The sequence below is a fragment of the Mytilus galloprovincialis genome, chromosome 6, assembly GCF_965363235.1.
Source record: "Mytilus galloprovincialis chromosome 6, xbMytGall1.hap1.1, whole genome shotgun sequence".
Classification (NCBI taxonomy): Eukaryota; Metazoa; Mollusca; class Bivalvia; order Mytilida; family Mytilidae; genus Mytilus; species Mytilus galloprovincialis.
This window is the reverse complement of record NC_134843.1, coordinates 68,972,648-68,991,880: the sequence shown is the minus strand read 5'-3', so window position 1 is coordinate 68,991,880 and position 19,233 is coordinate 68,972,648. Positions and strand designations below refer to the sequence as shown.

General features: G+C 31.1%; 1 protein-coding gene across 2 annotated transcripts in view; it reads left to right on the top strand.

Moving 5' to 3' along the window:
• The window catches only part of LOC143080178 (transient receptor potential cation channel subfamily M member-like 2), a 104,423-nt gene that overhangs the window by 19,665 nt on the left and 65,525 nt on the right, over positions 1–19,233 (top strand). For both annotated transcript variants that reach the window (XM_076255910.1, XM_076255909.1), the window contains 4 exons: positions 985–1,062; positions 3,397–3,509; positions 6,017–6,133; positions 6,608–6,667. In XM_076255910.1, coding sequence (XP_076112025.1) covers positions 985–1,062; positions 3,397–3,509; positions 6,017–6,133; positions 6,608–6,667 — 368 coding nt within the window. The remainder of the gene's footprint in view (positions 1–984; positions 1,063–3,396; positions 3,510–6,016; positions 6,134–6,607; positions 6,668–19,233) is intronic.

Genomic DNA, 19,233 nt, shown 5'->3' with positions numbered 1-19,233 from the left:
TTTAGGGAAAGAAACACGTTTATTTCGGGACAATTATATGATTGGTATACCCGCGTTTAGTGGCGGTGAAGTTGCACTATGGAAATATTTTTCTCTATGACTGTACTCTTGAAATGCATGTTATTGGTTATATATTGATTGCAAAAAGACTCATTGGATGACTCCCTAATAACCATATTATTCCGTCTTTAATTCTAATGTTGCATGTAGTTACTCATACAACAATATTAAGCGACGACAATAAAAGACACAATCTTGTGGAATCCGACAATCAAACTTTTACTCTACCGATTTAGATGCCTACAAACTAAAAGTATTGCTTCAAACTTAAAAATAGAAAGCAAATGAAAGTCCTTTATTTGAAACAGACAGAAAAGTCGTCTTCATTTATGAAATATCTGCTACAACATTACATTAAAAAAATCTCCTTTTAACGTTATCAAAACGAAATTGCATAGACTTGTGAACCCTAATGATTACTGATGTCAGTTATTCCTTCCATTCGCAACAATAATAACACTCTTGTGACATTAAGCAACTGACTATTGATATTTAAATACTGTTATGATTATTAATTATTTTTAACTACATTTTGGTATATTTTGTGAAACAAAGGCACAATATTTCAAAATTAACAAACTCATAACTTGAAAATAAACTGTTAATGTCATATTAAAAACAAGAAAAACGACCAAGGGGCAAATAACTGTTTAGAGTATATAAAAGACAACATGGAAAACTAAAGACTGAGTTACACAATCCCCTCAAAAACCAAGGGTGATCCCAGGTGTTTCGGAAGGGTTAGAAGATCCGACGTCACATGTAGCGCCAATCGTAGTGATAGTCTAATTTTGTGGAGCACATTCGAGCCAGATATTTATGGTAATTGGTTATTTGCTGTAATACGGTTTAGATAAAAGAAATACAAATAATATTGTAATATCATCGTTCCGCAAGCTATCTAACCGTTTGATATGTTTGTAGAAGACACAAAAGAAGAAATTGAACAACCACCTAAGCAAAATACCGTTACTTTGAACATAGTAAAAGACAACAACTTTGGTAAAGTATTCCTAATTTTTGTTCACTTATATGTTTTCGGGTTAAGTATGACGTTAATTTTCACTTAACTAGTTCAAACGTTTTTTTAAAGACAGCTTAGGACCGTCTTCTGTTGCAATGATTCCCCGCTGCGATGAAGATTCATTCGTGGTATTCGGCTGTTTTCGGCTCTGTGGTCAGGTTGTTGTTTTTTGACACATTTCCCATTTCCATTCTAAATTATACAATCACGATGTAGAAGATAACCATTGAAAGAAAATTCGCACCCAATTCATCATTGTTTATTAATCAATGGCCATATATAATTACTGTAAATTCAGAAATGAGTGCGTGCATTAGTTACTGCAATTTTGTCATTTTAGACTTAAATGCGATTTTAATTTTTACGATTTTGAGGGAAATCCTGTTTAACTCATATAAAATATTTCAAAATACGAGTCTTAATTATTGCGTTTACAAGCCTGTCGCATTTTTCGCAAAAATGAAAACGTCGCTATAATTTCTGAATTTATAGCAGTGAGTTTAATAAAGATTAATGTTTCGACTTTATCATCAGGTGAGAGGCATTTAGTATATAGATATGAATATTTATCTCTTTATCTTTTATGGAAGAGATGATACTAAAATATACAATTAAAGAGATGATGTCTCATTTCTTAATGTTAATAATCCGTTTTTTATATGTCGATGTTCCAATGTCACCATTTCAAATTATTTGATTTTCTTGTGTATGTAACAATGTATTTGATCTTTGTCAAAAAGTCTCTATATTACTAAACATTTTGTTTTTACATTTTTTTCATAGATCAAATTTATTCGTTTAGTGTCTATTCACTTGTTTGTGTTAATATGTCTTTTGATTGAGCTTAGCCATTTTAATTGATACTTTATAGTAGCTTATTCATACATTAAATCCTGCTGCATCTGTTTGTAAATATTGTAAGTCAGGAACCTGGTGTTCAGTGGTTGTCGTTTATCGATTTAGATCATAAAAGTTTCTCGTTTTTCGTTTTTTATATAGTTTACACCGTTGATTTTTCCGTTAAAATGGTGTTACACTAGTCTTTTTGGGGCCCTTTATAGCTTGCTGTTTGGTGTTAGCCAAGGCTCCGTGTTGAGAACTCTACTTTGACCTTGAATGGTTTACTTTTACAAATTGTGACTTGGATGGATATCTCATTTGCACTCATGCCATATCTTCTTATATCTAATTACTACACTATGTTTATCGAATGCACAAACTTGTCTGAACGTTTACGAAATATTACAAGCTTTACCATGACATCATTCGTATGTATAAATAAACGTACATCCCATTTTTTATGGTTATATTCTATAAAAAGCACCAACAATGTCGTCATCACCTCGAAACCTAATCAAACCTTTAAACATAGTATATAGTAACGATAATACTATTTACAGTAGCATTATTAGGAATTAATATTGATTCATTCATATGTTCTTTGCAGCGGAAAATAAACATCTATTCTTAAGCTAGATGCTGGTATGATACGGGTTATGTTTGCCTCGTAAAATTAGAGAGAGCATAAGACTAAACTCCCAACAGGAAGATTGTTATTGATTTTCATATCAGGAAAACGAACATTCAATCAGTTTAATTGCGGTTCAGAGCTGGCATCTCAGTTTCTACTAGTAGTATTTCGTTACTTGTTGTTAAACACTGTCATTTTGTTTAGTTTTTTCTGTTACCTACTCTTATATAAACCGAGTTTAACTATGCTTTTTCCTTTGTGTTGGTTTATTTAACATTGGCTAGATGTATAGGATGAGGGTTGAGATCAAACAAAACAAGTCGATTCCAGCCGTATTTTATTTTTGCGCCAGTCTCAACATGCGTAAGTCAGAGATATCATTGTTAATCTTGTGTGTTTCGTCATATTGTTTCGGAGTTGAGTGTGGTGTTTAGTTTTGCTGAATCTGTATACATTATTTTTAGGGGACATCTGAAGCACGGTTTTTTGCTTTTTTTTTTCTTTTACCGCAACCATAACAGAAACATCAACAATTAAACAATGTCTTATGAGAAAGTGAACAATGTAGTCGTAAGTCAATCCTTCAACTGAGTATGATAAATAGTAATGAACAGTGTCGGGCAATCCATCTTCCATCTTGTTACAAATGTGTATTATTTTAATGGACGGTCTTAGAGTAGATTGTTGAAATCCATTTGATTAACCCTGATGGTACAGTATAACAACTCAACATTAAATTTTGAACAGTGTATCTGATCCGTTGTTATTTTACCCTGATAGATTAGACTTTAAAAAAAAATCCGAAATAGTAAATTTTTGTTGTTTTTTTTTCTTCTTTCAGATACAAGTTTGATGAAAAACTATCAACTAACACTTACGCCTGGCTCACTGTCTTTGTTCTTTTACATAGCATATCAATTCATACAGGAAAAAGAATACGAACGGAAGAAAGAGGTAAGAAATTAACACATTCAAAATCAAAATAGTTACACACTAAAAAGGTTAAAAAAATATTCCCTTGAATTTTACATTTTTTTGGAAAAGAAAAATCACAGAAATATAGGTGTAATACCATCATTGATTTTCCCCTATTAGCCTTTATTAAATTTACACTTTTCAAAAAATTGTGCAGAATTTATCTTTGTTTCAAATAAAGAAATACTTGGCATGAGTAAAGTTGTATCCTGTCCAGTACTATAGAAAACAAATCACATAACATGTCATTGTATATAAGAAAATGACTATCATTGGAAGTTAACCAATCAAATTTCTCCCCTTATTTTATCTGTGTATAAGGTTTAGTCACCATGTAACCCCAAGATTCCAAAATATTCTATAGAAATCCCAAATAAAAAATAATGGTGTTTTGAAATACCCAAGACATATGTTTATGACACAGAAATGTTTTACTGTAATAAAATGTAGTATTAATTACCTACAACTGCCAAATTCAAGGGAATATTTTTTAAGACCTACATGTACTTTCGTATACAACCGGATGTGACGTACCATGATTTGGTGGTATTACACATATATCGTTTAATCTTATGTGAGATATACTTTTTTAACCAATTCTTACTCGATTCATCCTTTTCTTGACATGTTAAAATTTTGTATTTAATCACCGTGTAATTCGTTTGATCTTCATTGGTCAAATTCGATAATGACGTCGAATTGTCTTGCTTTCCTCTGAATTTCTTGTGACGGCATGCAAATTAAATTGAGAATGGAAATGGGGAATGTGCCAAAGAGATGACAAACCGACCTTAAGCAGACAACAGCAGAAGGTCACCAACAGATCTTCAATGTAGCGAGAAATTCCCGTACGCGGAGGCGTCCTTCAGCTGGCCCCTAAACAAATATTTATACTAGTTCAGTGATTCTGAACGCCATACTAAACTCCAAATTGTACAGAAGAAACTAAAATTAAAAATAATACAAGACGATCGAAGGCCAGAGGCTCCTGACTTGGGACAGGCAAAAAAATGCGGCGGGCTTAAAAATTCAGTTAAAGAGAAATCCGAGTCTGATGTCAGAAGATGTAACCAAAGAAAACAAACAAAATGACAATAATACATAAATAACATCAGACTACTAGCAGTTAACTGACATGCCAGCTCCAGACTTCAATTAAACTGTTTGTCTTCATCATATGAATATCAGGCACAATCCTTCTCGACTATGCCTGATGTCGTCACATAGTTAGAACACATCTTTGTACAGATTATTTGAAAAGAATTAAAATTGACTGCATATTGTTTTTTAAAAATCATTACAGAAACAGATTTTAATAGCAAATATCGTGTGATATGATATGTATCCACTCTCAGCAGTACAATTAAAACAATTAAAATTAAAATAATCTATCTCTGTTGTCGACAAGTCAACAGGAATTTGCTAACAGATAACTTACTTTACATTATGTCAAACAGTATCAAATGCCACAAATAACAAGCAAATTATGTCAAACTATCCAAACCTAATATTTATAAAAGTAATAGATGTCTGGTAAGTTATTTTAAAATGTGTTGTCTTTGTAAACAGAGGGACCAACAAACATGTTCATACTGTGGAATCTAGTTAGACATGATATCGAAACAAGAATTGAATTTAAAATCATTGTCGTCAAAACACTTTTGTACCAATTTAGGAAAAATAACAAAACTTGGAGAAATACGTTATAAGAATCGAACTTTGAAAAGATAAGTCCATCTAATTTAAAAACAAATCATAATCTGTATAATAAATCCATATTAATCTAATATAAGCAGAACCCATTCAAATAAATGTAGGTGGTAGTTCATGATGTTTCGGTATACTTTATAAAATTAATTTTGAATGTAACGCTTCTTCTGATTGGCTGACGTTGTTAAGTTTATCAGCTCAAATGCATAATTTTGTCATCTGACCCTGACGACATCAATTTTTTTCATAGTTTACTTCCGGTTTAAAATGGAATTTAGAGTTAAATTATAAGAAATGGCTGTACTATTTTTTTCTGTCTATTCGAAATAACATAACAAATGTTGCAAACATTCAAAATAACCCGCTACACAGGTTATACAGCGTTGCACCATATTTGTTATGCTATATCCTCATAGACAGAAACAATATTACAGTCATTCCATAAGGAAATTAGAAAAAGGTATACTTAATGAAATATAGAGAAGGGGAACACAATCTAAAAGGATATTGAAGTACAAATTGTAATGGCTGTTCTATTATGAACCACATTCATTGAAATTTAGAGCTTAGATATTTTATTCACACCTGTATATTTATATCATGTTATATCCAAGTTATGTTGTCGTCTTTGTGCCTTTTACTTGAAGTCACACTTCGCATCTCCTTTTATTTTTTCTAACTATGCAATATATCGATAAAATTGATTATAGAATTGAGAATATTAAAACCAATAATGAAAGAAATAGCTTTACATTTACCAAAACATTTTTGTTCAGGATTTACAGTTACTGCTATTAGAAGCTATTATAGCGAATCGGGTAGAATATGTTTCAGTGATGCTACAGAATGGAGTAGAATTTGATCCTACACACTTCGATAAATTGTACAATGAGGTTAGTTATAAAGATAAAAATGTATACAAAGATGTGGTATGACTACCAATGAGACAACTTTGAAAGAGTTTATCCTGCAGAAGACTTAGAATACAATGTTGTTTCAGTATGTAATTTGATTAAATTTTTAAGATATTTACCGAATTATATTTTCAGTGAAATGCAGAAACAAGCAGCAACATTAATGAATTTCGTAAATAATTAATATTATTTGAACAACTAAAAACAATTAAATATAACGTATCTTTCGAAAAAAATTGATAATGAAACAAGATATATTACAAGCGAAAGTTGGCAGATAATATGAGGATACCTCAAAATATGTATTCTGTTGCATTATGTAGCATGCATTAGGTTTGTTTTTCAAATATCAGGTTTGAGACTATTTTCAAGATATTCAAATATTCAATGTTATTCAAGTTATTGTTATTTTTAAATTTCATCCAATAAAACATTCTTACTATTTCCTTGTAGACATTAAAGTGTGAAAACTGTAAAGCAAAAGACTGTCGCAAAATTCACTCCATACACTACGTAAGTTTTTCTAATCACATTTTAAAATCAATTAATAACTATACCAGTCATTGATCTGTTTGAGTTCATATAGGAGTATACGTCATATGCACACCATTTCTTAGAGTTGACAGTACATGTACAATAAAAGATTTAAAAAAAAAAATATTATACTAAATTGTGGATTTTTACTGATAGATATACATTTTGTTTGTAGTTTTATTATAAATATATTTTATTATTTCAAGGATTTTTTACTTCCGATTAACTAATTCCTTTTGTTTGATATGTGTAAATTATGCAACTTTTTTATTTTTACAAATCCTGTCTTCCAGTGTTTGTTTCTTTCGACTATTATTGTAGATATGTATCTAGTTGCGTGTAATGTATTGCAGTAAATGCTATTCTTGTATGCGGAAGTAAACTTTTCAAAAGCAACACTATGTCTAACATCGTAAAAATCAGTTAAATCTTTGTGAAATATCCCTATATTCGGCGGTATACTTACTTAAATGATGTACGCATAAAAAGTTATGCGTCCCACAATAAACACATTTAGAATATGATGCAAACCTTTCATCCATTTTTTTAATAGAAACAAGGAAAGTTCATTATGGAAAATCTTGTAAAAAGTTCAATAATACACTAGTAAATGTGCCACGCATGATAATCGTGCGAAAAATTATGCGTAAATCATGCGATTTTTTTTCGCACGGAAAACGCCAAAATCGAGCTACATCCGATAATCGTGCGTAAATTTATGCATGATTTTCGCATGATTCCCGCACGAAAATTATGCGTATAGAGCTACGTGCGTATTACATGGAATAAATTTACGCACGAGAATCATGCGTTAATCAAAACACATGATTATCGTGCGTACTCATGATAAAACTATGTAGTAAATTATTTAATTGTTTGTATTGTCTGGGTTTGATAAGGCTCAAAGGGCCAAGAGAGCTTTTCTCATCACTTGGCGTCCGTCGTCCGTCATCCGTCGTCGTCGTCGTCGTCCGTCGTTAGCTTTTACAAAAATCTTCTCCTCTGAAACTACTGGGCCAAATTTAACCAAACTTGGCCACAATCATCATTGGGGTATCTAGTTTAAAAAATGTGTCCGGTGACCCGGTCAACCAACCAAGATGGCCACCAGGGCTAAAAATAGAACATAGGGGTAAAATGCGGTTTTTGGCTTTTAACTCAAAAACCAAAGCATTAACAGCAAATTTGACAGGGATTAAATCGTTCATCAGATCAAGATCTATCTGCCCTGAAATTTTCAAATGAATCGGACAACCAATTGTTGGGTTGCTGCCCCTGAATTGGTAATTTTATGGAAATTTTACTGTTTTTGGTTATTATCTTGAATATTATTATAGATAGAGATAAACTGTAAACAGCAAAAATGTTCAGCAAAGTAAGATTTACAAATAAGTCAACATGACCGAAATGGTCAGTTGACCCCTTTAGGAGTTATTGCCCTTTATAGTCAATTTTGAACCATTTTTCGTAAATCTTAATCTTTTACAAAAATCTTCTCCTCTGAAACTACTGGGCCAAATTAATCCAAACTTGTCCACAATCATCATTCAGGTATCTAGTTTGAAAAATGTGTCTGATGACCTGGCCAACCAACCAAGATGGCCGCCATGGCTAAAACTAGAACATAGGGGTAAAATGCAGTTTTTTGGCTTATAACTCAAAAACCAAAGCATTCAGAGCAAATCTAACGGAGATTAAATCGTTCATTAGGTCAAAATCTATCTGCCCTGAAATTTTCAAATGAATCGGACAACCCGTTGTTGGGTTGCTGCCCCTGAATTGGTAATTTTATGGAAATTTTACTGTTTTTGGTTATTATCTTGAATATTATTATAGATAGAGATAAACTGTAAACAGCAAAAATGTTCAGCAAAGTAAGATTTACAAATAAGTCAACATGACCGAAGTGGTCAGTTGACCCCTTTAGGAATTATTGCCCTTTATAGTCAATTTTAACCATTTTTCTTAAATCTTAGTAATCTTTTACAAAAATCTTCTCCTCTGAAACTACTGGGCCAAATTAATCCAAACTTGTCCACAATCATCATTGGGGTATCTAGTTTGAAAAATGTGTCCGATGACTCGGCCATTTAACCAAGATGGCCGCCACAGCTAAAAATAGAACATAGGGGTAAAATGCAGTTTTTGGCTTATAACTCAAAAACCAAAGCATTTAGAACAAATCTGAAGAGGGTAAAATTGTTAATTAGGTCAAGATCTATCTGGCCGTAAATTTTCAGATGAATTGGACAACCCGTTGTTGGGTTGCTGCCCCTAAATTGATAATTTTAAGGAAGTTTTGCTGTTTTGGTTATTATCTTGAATACTATTATAGATAGAGATAACATGTAAAAAGCAATAATGTTCAGCAAAGTAAAATTTACAAATAAGTCAACATGACTGAAATGGTCAATTGACCCCCCTAAGGAGTTAATGTCCTTTATAGTCAATTTTTAACAATTTTCATTGGGCCAAGTTCATTATAGATAGAGATAATTGTAAGCAGCAAGAATGTTCAGTAAAGTAAGATGTACAAACACATCACCATCACCAAAACACAATTTTGTCATGAATCGATCTGTTTCTTTTGTTTAATATTCACATATACCAAGGTGAGCGACACAGGCTCTTTAGAGCCTCTAGTTTAATGTTTTGACAACTTTTGGTATCTTCTATTTTCATTTTTATACAAATATAAAGTGATTTTTTTTGAAAATATGGTTTGATTGTTATGTCACAGTTGTATTGCTGGAACTTTCGATGAAATAGTCAAAATGTACTTTATTTCAAAGCAATATAATTATTATCTGCATTTCCTTATAGTCACCTAGAGTACAACTAAAATATGTTTCTAATGCAATTTACACATACATGTACAAGGATTTTGGTAAAGAAATCTCAGTCATACAATAAATTGTTCCTAAAAAAGGTGAATATTGATGATAATTCTGGTTTAAAATCCATTATAACATTCTACATTGATATTCAAGAATACAGCAACAATATCCCAAGTATTTCAGTGCTTGCATCTGGTTCATATCATATTTTGTTTTCACATGTTAACTTGTTAATATTTTTTCTCTTCTAATAATAATAATAATAATAATAATAATAATATCTTTTTTTAGAGAGAGTAACTTATTTGGATTACACCAATTTTCAATAAGGCTCTCTTAATACAATAATAATTACATTACAAATAAACAATGCATCAATAATAATGTTAAATAAAGATTAACTACATTTTAAAATACAATAAACAATTATGATATGGCATTACAGTACAAATATGATGGTAATGTTAAAAGTACATAGATTTGTATTTATGTTTAAATTCTGATACTGTATTTGATTTTTTGATTGAATTAGGAAGAGCATTCCACACTTTTGGTCCAGTATACGAGAAACTAAACTTATACAACTCTGTATTTGGTTTTGGAATTATAAAATTATCTGAGGATGAAAATCTCGTATTATATTTTTGGTTTACAGAAGCTGATACAAAAAGATTGGACATATATTCTGGAGCTAAGCTATGTTTTGCCTTATACGTTAGTAATGATTTGTGATAACGTATTCTTTGCGTGATTGGCACAATGTTACATTCGTAAAATAATTCTCTTGAAGGTTTGGTGTAATCATGTTCGTCTAAAATTATTCTTGCTGCCCTTTTTTGCAGTTTTAGTAAACTATCTAATAGAAGGTTATTACAGTTTCCCCATATTGAACAACAATAATCTAAGTGAGGTAAAACGTAAGCGTTATAGTACATTTGTCTAGCTTTGTGATTTAAATATTTCTTTTTCCTTTTTAGTAAAGCTAAAGAAGAGTTAACTTTTTTGATTATATAATCGATATGAGAAGACCAAGATAGAGATTCATCAATAAAAACACCTAGAACCTTTTCACATGTACTTTCTATAATTTGTTGTCCATTTAAAGCAAGATTGATGTTTTCATTTGATGTAACGGAAAGCTTTTGTTTAGATCCAATGCATATAGCTTTCGTTTTAGATACATTTACAGCCATTTTGTTGTCATCACACCAGCGAAAAATATCTTGTAAAACCGTATTAAGTTTTTGACTGATGCAACTTTTGTTTTGTCCAATGACTGATATGGTGCTATCATCAGCAAATAAATCGGTGTTATGATTAGGATTAGACAAAGGAAGATCATTAATAAAAATTAAAAACAACACCGGTCCTAGCAGTTCATGATTGAGAAGATCAAAGGCTTTTGCTAGATCTAGAAATACTGCTCCAACAAGATCGCCATCACCATCTATTTAAGCTGTTAACGCAGTTTGACAAGAATATTAAACTCGCCCAAAAAAATCATTTCCTTATCTTCAATATCGACATTTGTTAACATTGATTCAAATTTTGTAATCCACTCTGCATTACTATTTGGTGGTCTATAAATGTTACCAAGTAATATAGGTTTTTGATGAACAAAAATGATTTCAATCCACATTGATTCTATATCATCATTTTCTAAATCATACCGTCTTATTGTGGTTAACATGTTAGAAAAATAAATTAAACACCCACCGCCAGATTTTCCAATTCTGTCTTTTCTGTTTGTATCATAACCCTTAATATCCATTTCTTTATTTGACAGAATCTGACAAAAATGTTTCACTTAAACACAGCACATTTGTGTTAGATTTTGATAGCAAATATTTAATTTCAGAAAACTTTGGCAATATATGATTTATGTTTAAGTGACATATGCATATATTAAGTGACTTGTGTGGAAATATAAAAGGGTTTGTAAATGAAGATGATTTGGAATTAGATAATAGAATATGTGTTGCAGTACATAAATACAAAATAACAATACTGACAAGATTTCCTAAAATAGAATTACATGTTCTAGTAGTAGTAAAGTTATTGGTTAAATTTACCTCCAGTACTTTTGACTGGACACATTTTGTTGTTGATTTGTTGTGTAGTTGAATGGTATAAATCTCCTCCCTGTTGACCTCACCTTCTTATGTTTGGGTCTTTTTATCATGTTTTTAGCTCACTTTGCATGTTTTTTTATTCATTGTTTGAGGACATATGGTGACCTATAATTACTTACTATATATACATCATTTGAACATGTACAACTCTTGTGGATATTTTTCTCATTGGCAATTCAACCAAATTTCTTTACTTTTATATGATCTTTGGATCATATTATATCAAGAGTAATTGTCCGCAACAGTGATAGTGTAAAATATAGTTTCCTTTTTACAGTTTTGAATGTCTCCATTTTCTTCAAACTTTCTTAGTACACACACCAAAATATAAATTTCAATCTTCTAACTTTATTTCCAAGTATTTTTATTCACAATTTAATTTCTTTAGTTTTCCAAGTACAACATGTACATGAATGTCAAAATAAATGTCTTCTTCGTGAATCAAAATATTGGGTTTTTCTTGTAATATTTCCAATGTTAGTGAAGTTTTTCCATGCTTGTGAGGTAGTCTTCCATGTCCTATATTGGTTATTCTTCACCATGTTCACTGTGAATGGTATAACTGAAATAAAATATTTATAAATAATATAAATTTGACTTCAGTAAATTAAGTAATTCGATAATAATTAAAAGTGTAATTTACTTAAGCATGCTAAGAGGTCTCAAACAGCTTATAATGTATACGCATATATATAAAAAAAGATGTGGTATGATTGCCAATGAGACAACGATCTATATCTACAAGAGACCAAAATGACATGGACATTAACAACTATAGGTCACTGTACGGCCTTCAACAATGAGCAAAGCCCATACCGCATAGTTTGCTATAAAAGGCCCCGACATGACAATCTAAAACACTTCAAACGAGAAAACTAACGGCCTTATTTGTATAAAAGAAATGAACGAAAAACAAATATGTAACACATTATCAAACGACTACCACTGAATTACAGGCTCCTGACTTGGGACAGGCACATACATAAATAATGTGGCGGGGTTAAACATGTTAGCGGGATCCCAATCCTCCCTCTAACCTGGGACAGTGGTATTACAGTACAACATGAGAACGAACTATAAAAATCAGTTGAAAAAGGCTTAACTCATCAAATGGACAAAAATACAAGTGGACGTGTTAGTTTTAGAATGTTAAAAAACCTGCTTTAATGTCTATGTTTATTGTATATAGGAGAGGCAAACTTTTAGTTAGAGAATGGAAACTAAAAAAAAATCACCATTTTTTCTATTTGTAAAGGGGCATAACTCTATATAATAAAAGTGATGTCACCAAAATTCAAAAGTGATCTTTGTTTTGATGTAATAAATTTGTACTAATAAGCATTGTGTTTAAGATTCATAAACATTTTTAAGGGGCATTTCTCTAGAACAGAAAAAGGGACGCCACTTAAATTCAAACTTGATCTGCATTTTGTGGTTATAGACATTGTATACAAGTTTTACAACATTTGATTGAGGCAAACATAGAACTAGAGAATGGAAACCAATTTTGCAATGTAAATATGTAAGGATGCACAGACAGACAAAAATTAAAATGCTCCCTTAAAAGGGCATAAAAAGGAGATGCACAATGGGATTATGTGGAAAGTTTTAATAAATTATGAATTACAGGTTTAAGCAGAAAAAAATAAATACATAATATGTGTGTTCTAGTGGTCAGATAAAACAAAGTACGTGTCATCCAATTTCATAAAATTCAATGTACGTTTGACAAAGTTATTGATGTCCAAAAAACTTTAAACAGACTAAACCTAAATGTTGACCATACCACAGACAGAATTTAAAATCGCTATGTCTCGCTTTTTCAAAAAAAAAAACCTCAGCAAAAAGCAATACATATATTCATTACCGCTGTTATGGTTTAACATTCTTCTGATAAGTTCAATATTTTGGCATTATAAGTCATACTTTCCTAAACTGCTTGAAGTGACAAATGTTATTACACCAAATTCCTTGAAGGATATATATTTCAGTTTGAGAAAACAAAATATTTGAACATTTTTTTTTTAAGTATCTATTGACAATGATTGATGAGTCTAGTCATTTCTGGTTAATTTTGAGAGTAGGTTCTTATATATATAGGTATATATATATAGAGTCTATAAGAATCTACCAACCAGTAAACTTAATAGGTATTGGATCATCAAAATTGACAATACTATATATATATATGTTGGGTGCTGTCTTCCATTACTGTATGTATATGTAGTTTTAATTTTTTCATTGATTAACATTTTTAATCCTTATAGGTTACTTTATGGTATGGATTTTGATCATTGTTTAAGGCTGTACAGTGACAAGTGAATGTTTACATCTTAATGATCTTTGTCCTATGGTCTTTTAATTGACAGTTGGTCACATTGAAGATAATACCTCATCTCTTCATATTAATATGCTTGTTCATTGAAAAAGCTCCAAGGTTACATGTACATAATTTAATTGTTATATATTTGCAAATACATTCTGATAATGCCAAAAAAAATAAAATGTTAATTTTTATTGCTTATTCTAATGTCCAGTGGCAAATATTTTATGGAGCAATATGAGGAGAGCTGGGGAAGAATGCCTTGAAGCATACTTAAAATCGAATTGACGTAAAAAGAAGCAACAGTGTACATATAAAATTATCACTGTGTTTCATCGGTACACCGAATATAGCTGGTATAGGTATTTTGAAGTGTAAAAGGCTTTATATCTATATTTTACTATGCAGCGTACACAAGGATATATGTCAGCTATACACCGTACACATCCCTCCTTTCGGAATATGATATCGAAGAAATAGCACATGTATGAAAGATTTCGATGCAAACTATTGAAACAGCTATACATATTACGCACAAACAGTGGCCTTCTATCAGAAAAAGAGTTGAAATGAATATAGAATCATATCTGATAATACAAGCGTCAACTTCTTTGACAAGTATTTGCACATTTTTTTTAGTAAGCATTCTCCTTTTTGAAAAAAAAAATGAGACTGTCAGTGATCTAATTAAGGAATAACAGTACTGTAGTTGAAGAGTTGTCACCGTCAATTGTAGATTTGACAGTCGCAAAGCAGTTTTACTGGTGACGCGTAGCGAAGACAGTAAAACGGAGATTTGCGACCGTCAAATCTAAAATTGACGGTGTCAACTCTTCAACTACAGTACTGTTATTCCGATTCTAATGCATTACAAAATGAAAAAATACGATAAAACTTGAAAAAAACGTCTAAATTTGACAAATAGAAAAAAATCCGCGAAACTTCATGAATGATTTTGGCACAAAGACGTCGTGGCTAAACGTGACGTCATACAAATGAAAACTTACAAACTGGAGGTTATTACGTTACCTGTACGCTTCAAATTGGGATAAAATTACATTAAAACGGCAAATTCGAGGTTGGTGTTGTTTTATTTTCGATTATGTAGTAGTAATCGAACATTAAAAACAAATTTTGTTGATTCAATCAATTCAAAATGACAGGTCCCTCCTTAGTAACACCTGGTCAACTGTGGATTCGACGGCAACTTTTAGCCAATGAAAAAAATTGTTATATCCAAATTACATTAGAATAATCAACCTACAACCACATCATTCCTTAAAACAACCATTATGTTTAGATTGAAGTACACATTTATATTAAGTAAACAAAACAGAGATTTTCATTCCGTGTCGGAAGAAAAATAGATCACTACCGCTTGGTTAGTAGCTATATCCGCTGTACCAATGATACACGGTGATTTATATAAAACAATACAATAAAAATCAAAAGTTTTAGATAGATTATATCATATCAAAATTAACTGCAATTCTAAAGATGAACTTACTTTGATATCAGTCATGTCAGTTCTTTTTGCAATACATTCACACCTATAGTCGCCGTCAGCTGAAATTCGTAGCGGTTATCGGTATAAATAATCTAAACTATCAATTGTGTTCACTCGAGATATAGTTTGTCACATTCCATTCATAAATCGCAAAAAGAAAAACCACTACTGACCTACCTTTTAAGTGATTGCACTGTGATAATCCTGACCTTCACATTTTCCAAGACGATTTTGAATGGTGGAATCCGCATTTGTTTTTACCGGAAGTGTTTCCGTGGAGTTCAATTTCATAAAATTTGCATAAAGCGCGGGAAACCTTATCACATCAATGAAAAGAACATTTCAGGAAACTGCGTAAGTGACGAATGTCATATGTAAACAAATGATCCTCATAGAAACGAAGATGGCGGAATTACAATGGAAAACATTCTTGAAAATGTGAAGGTCAGGATTATAACAGTGTGATCACTTAAAAGGTAGGTCAGTAGTGGTTTTTCTTTTTGCGATTTATGAATGGAATGTGAAAAACTATATCTCGAGTGAACGAGTTTGAAAGTTTAGATTATTTTTACCGATAACCGCTACGATTTTCAGCTGACGGCGACTATACATGCACATGTTCACCAGTGGTTTTGATACTGTACTTTCCTTTCATTTGGCAACAAGCTTAAATTGTAAAATTGTAAATCTTAAGAATTTAATCAAGTAGTCCAGACAATAACTACATGTAGTATGAGCTAATGCTAACTAATTTATACCTTTACTATATACTTTGCATTGTCAGTGAATTTAAACAATACCTAAACAAACAGAAAAAATATTAACAGTTTAGCTTATAAAAAATGTAAAATATATGTACAGTATTAACTTGTTGTTTAAACATGTTAAAAGGATCTTTTCTGCTGTTTACAGTTTAAAAATAATTTCAGGCATTAACTACTGATGTTTATTGGGTCTTGTTTTGCTGTTTTAAGTTAATAGGCAAAATTGTTAAAATACACCATTTATAGGAAATATTAAACTCATGAATATAACATGTTGTCATTTGTTACCATCCATATGATACATAGAGTAGACAGCAGACGAAGGCCACCAATGGGTCTTCAATGTAGCGGTATGAAGTATGTTTTGCCTGTATGTAATCCTGTTATTTATGAAATCAAACTTAAATAAACAGCTGCGCCACGAGCGCATGATATGCCCTTGGTCTTGTGTGAGAACTTTTATGCAATAACCATAAATAGTTTCGGAGATACCGCGCGACATGTGAACAAATCATCACCAAAAAATATATAAATCTTAGATTAATATAACTAAGAAGTGTGTAAGTTTTAAGCAACAGTTATTGTTTTAAAGATACAATCATGACAATACATCATATGACCCCCCCCCCTTTTAAAAAAAATTCAATAACCTTTAAATTAAAGATTTTGAATCATCACCAAAACGTTTACAGGTCTTTGGATTAATATAATTAAGAAGTGTGAGAAGTTTAAAGCAATATTCAGAAAGTGTTTTTGAGATACAAAGTGACATGTGAAAAATACACACCCCTGTTTTAGTTATCAAGTCGCGTAACTCAAAAAGTTTAAACCCTATTTCATGTATTTAGACCAAAAAGTATACAGATCATTTGACCATTATAAGAATCAACTGTGTTAAAGTTCATGAAATTTGGATAAGCAGTTCTCAAGTTACGATGCGAAATGTGGACACTGGACAGACGGACATTTGTATACCATAATACGTCCAATCAAAATTTTTGTCAGACGGGCACATAAAAAATCTTTGAAACTACATGTACAGAGTCTGACAAGAAAAAGAAAAAACATTCAAACAAAGTTTTCATTTCATTACATACATGTACCTCTCATCATAAAATTATTCATTGACTGCTGCTCCTCATATGCACATAAATCAATATGACGATCTATGACTCCAGTATCTATTTAATCTAGAAAGCAATGCCCAAAATGAATTTTGTTCTGTTGCTTAGCCATGTTAGCTTCTCCTACTTCTTGAAGGACTTGTACTTTTATTGAAAGTGCTAAAAGAAATAATGTTTAATAAATAAATTTTGTGTTTTTACTGTCTTCTGATTGGTTAAAATTATTAGTTTTATTTTCAATGTTGTCAATTTTGATGGCGACACGCCCACTTTGACGTTCTTTATTCATACGCCAACATGTGTGTACGTTGTTATTGTTAATATAAATAATATAAAAAGTTCTTTGAGCCTTAGTTTTGATAGAAATTTATTTATAATGAATGGCAATAATTTATTTTGATTTTATTGAACCATAAAACTAATTTTTGACTCTTCACATTTTACATAATCCGCTTCGCGGATTATTCAATGTGAAGAGTCAAAAATTAGTTTTATGGTTCAATAAATTCAAAATAGATAATAGCCATTCATTAAATAAAATGAAGTAAAAATATCTGCCAAAATTGCCTAGAAATATTTTGATATGGCAAACTGGCTTATTTTGACTTTTTAAACAAGACCACCAAAGCTGCCTTGTAAAAGTTTTACCGTTTTGATCTTTTAAATAAAACTACCAAATTAAACTTGCCATGAAAAAGTTTGACTATACAAAAACATTGGAAAGTTCTTATCAATAAAATTAAATCAATATGACCCTTGAATGAAGAGCTGAACAAAAGTGGTTATATTTTAGCTCTGAATCCGACATGATTTATAATGCCAATCTTTGGGCAATAAGTCATTTTAATAATCATGATACATGCATGACCATTTGAAATTTAAAGTTATTCATAATTACACCAAAAGTTTATCTATTTTAAATAAGGAAGTATCTGAGAAATGGACTAAACTAGGCCAGGTTTCTTGTTATTGGCTTAGAACTAGCTGTTGGTAACTCAGGGAGTACTCTCAGATATGTACTTAGTCTTTTTTGTTAAGGGGATGTGTAAGATGTCTTTCTGCTTGTTTAGATTGATGAGTTAGGCCTTGTTCACAATAATATCCCCAGACAGATGGGTTTGGCACCACAAAACTACTAGTCTAGCCCCATCACATTCTGTACATGAGTATCAGCCTGTAATTCAGTGGTTTGGTTTGTTGCTGTATATCATACATGTATAATTTTTTTGTTCTTTTTTTTTGTACATAAATTAGTCTAGTTGGTTTTCTTGTTTGAAATGTTTTACAAATTTATCATTTTCATTTGGGGTCTTTTATAGCTGACTATAAGATATGGGCTTTGCTCATTGTTGAAGGATGTAAGGTGACCTATAGTTGTTAACTTCTATTTAATCTCTGGTGAAGAGTTGTCTTTTCTCATTAGTGTAAACAATATTGTATTTTGAAAATAATCATGTAAACATTACAATATCAGGTGAATCTTGACAGTTTTATTAGGATTGAAACAAGTGAATTTTCATTTGTACAAATTTCTCTCTTTTCTCATTGGCAATCATACAACCTTTTTTTATTTATATATGTTACATTCATGCCATTACATACTATTAAATAGACCTTTCATCTCCTCCAGGGGTCCACTTCCAGTTCCTATGTACAACATGTGCATACATGACATAGCCTGACAAGATGATTTTGAGTTGCTAAAAAAGTTGAGATATTTTGGCATTACACATGTTACATTTGTTAATTTATTTTAAACCTCTGCCTGCTTTAAATTTCCATATTAACAAAATTAAGGTATGAATATTTAAACATACATGTAGCATTTTATTCAAAGATGCCCAAAGTTGACAAATAA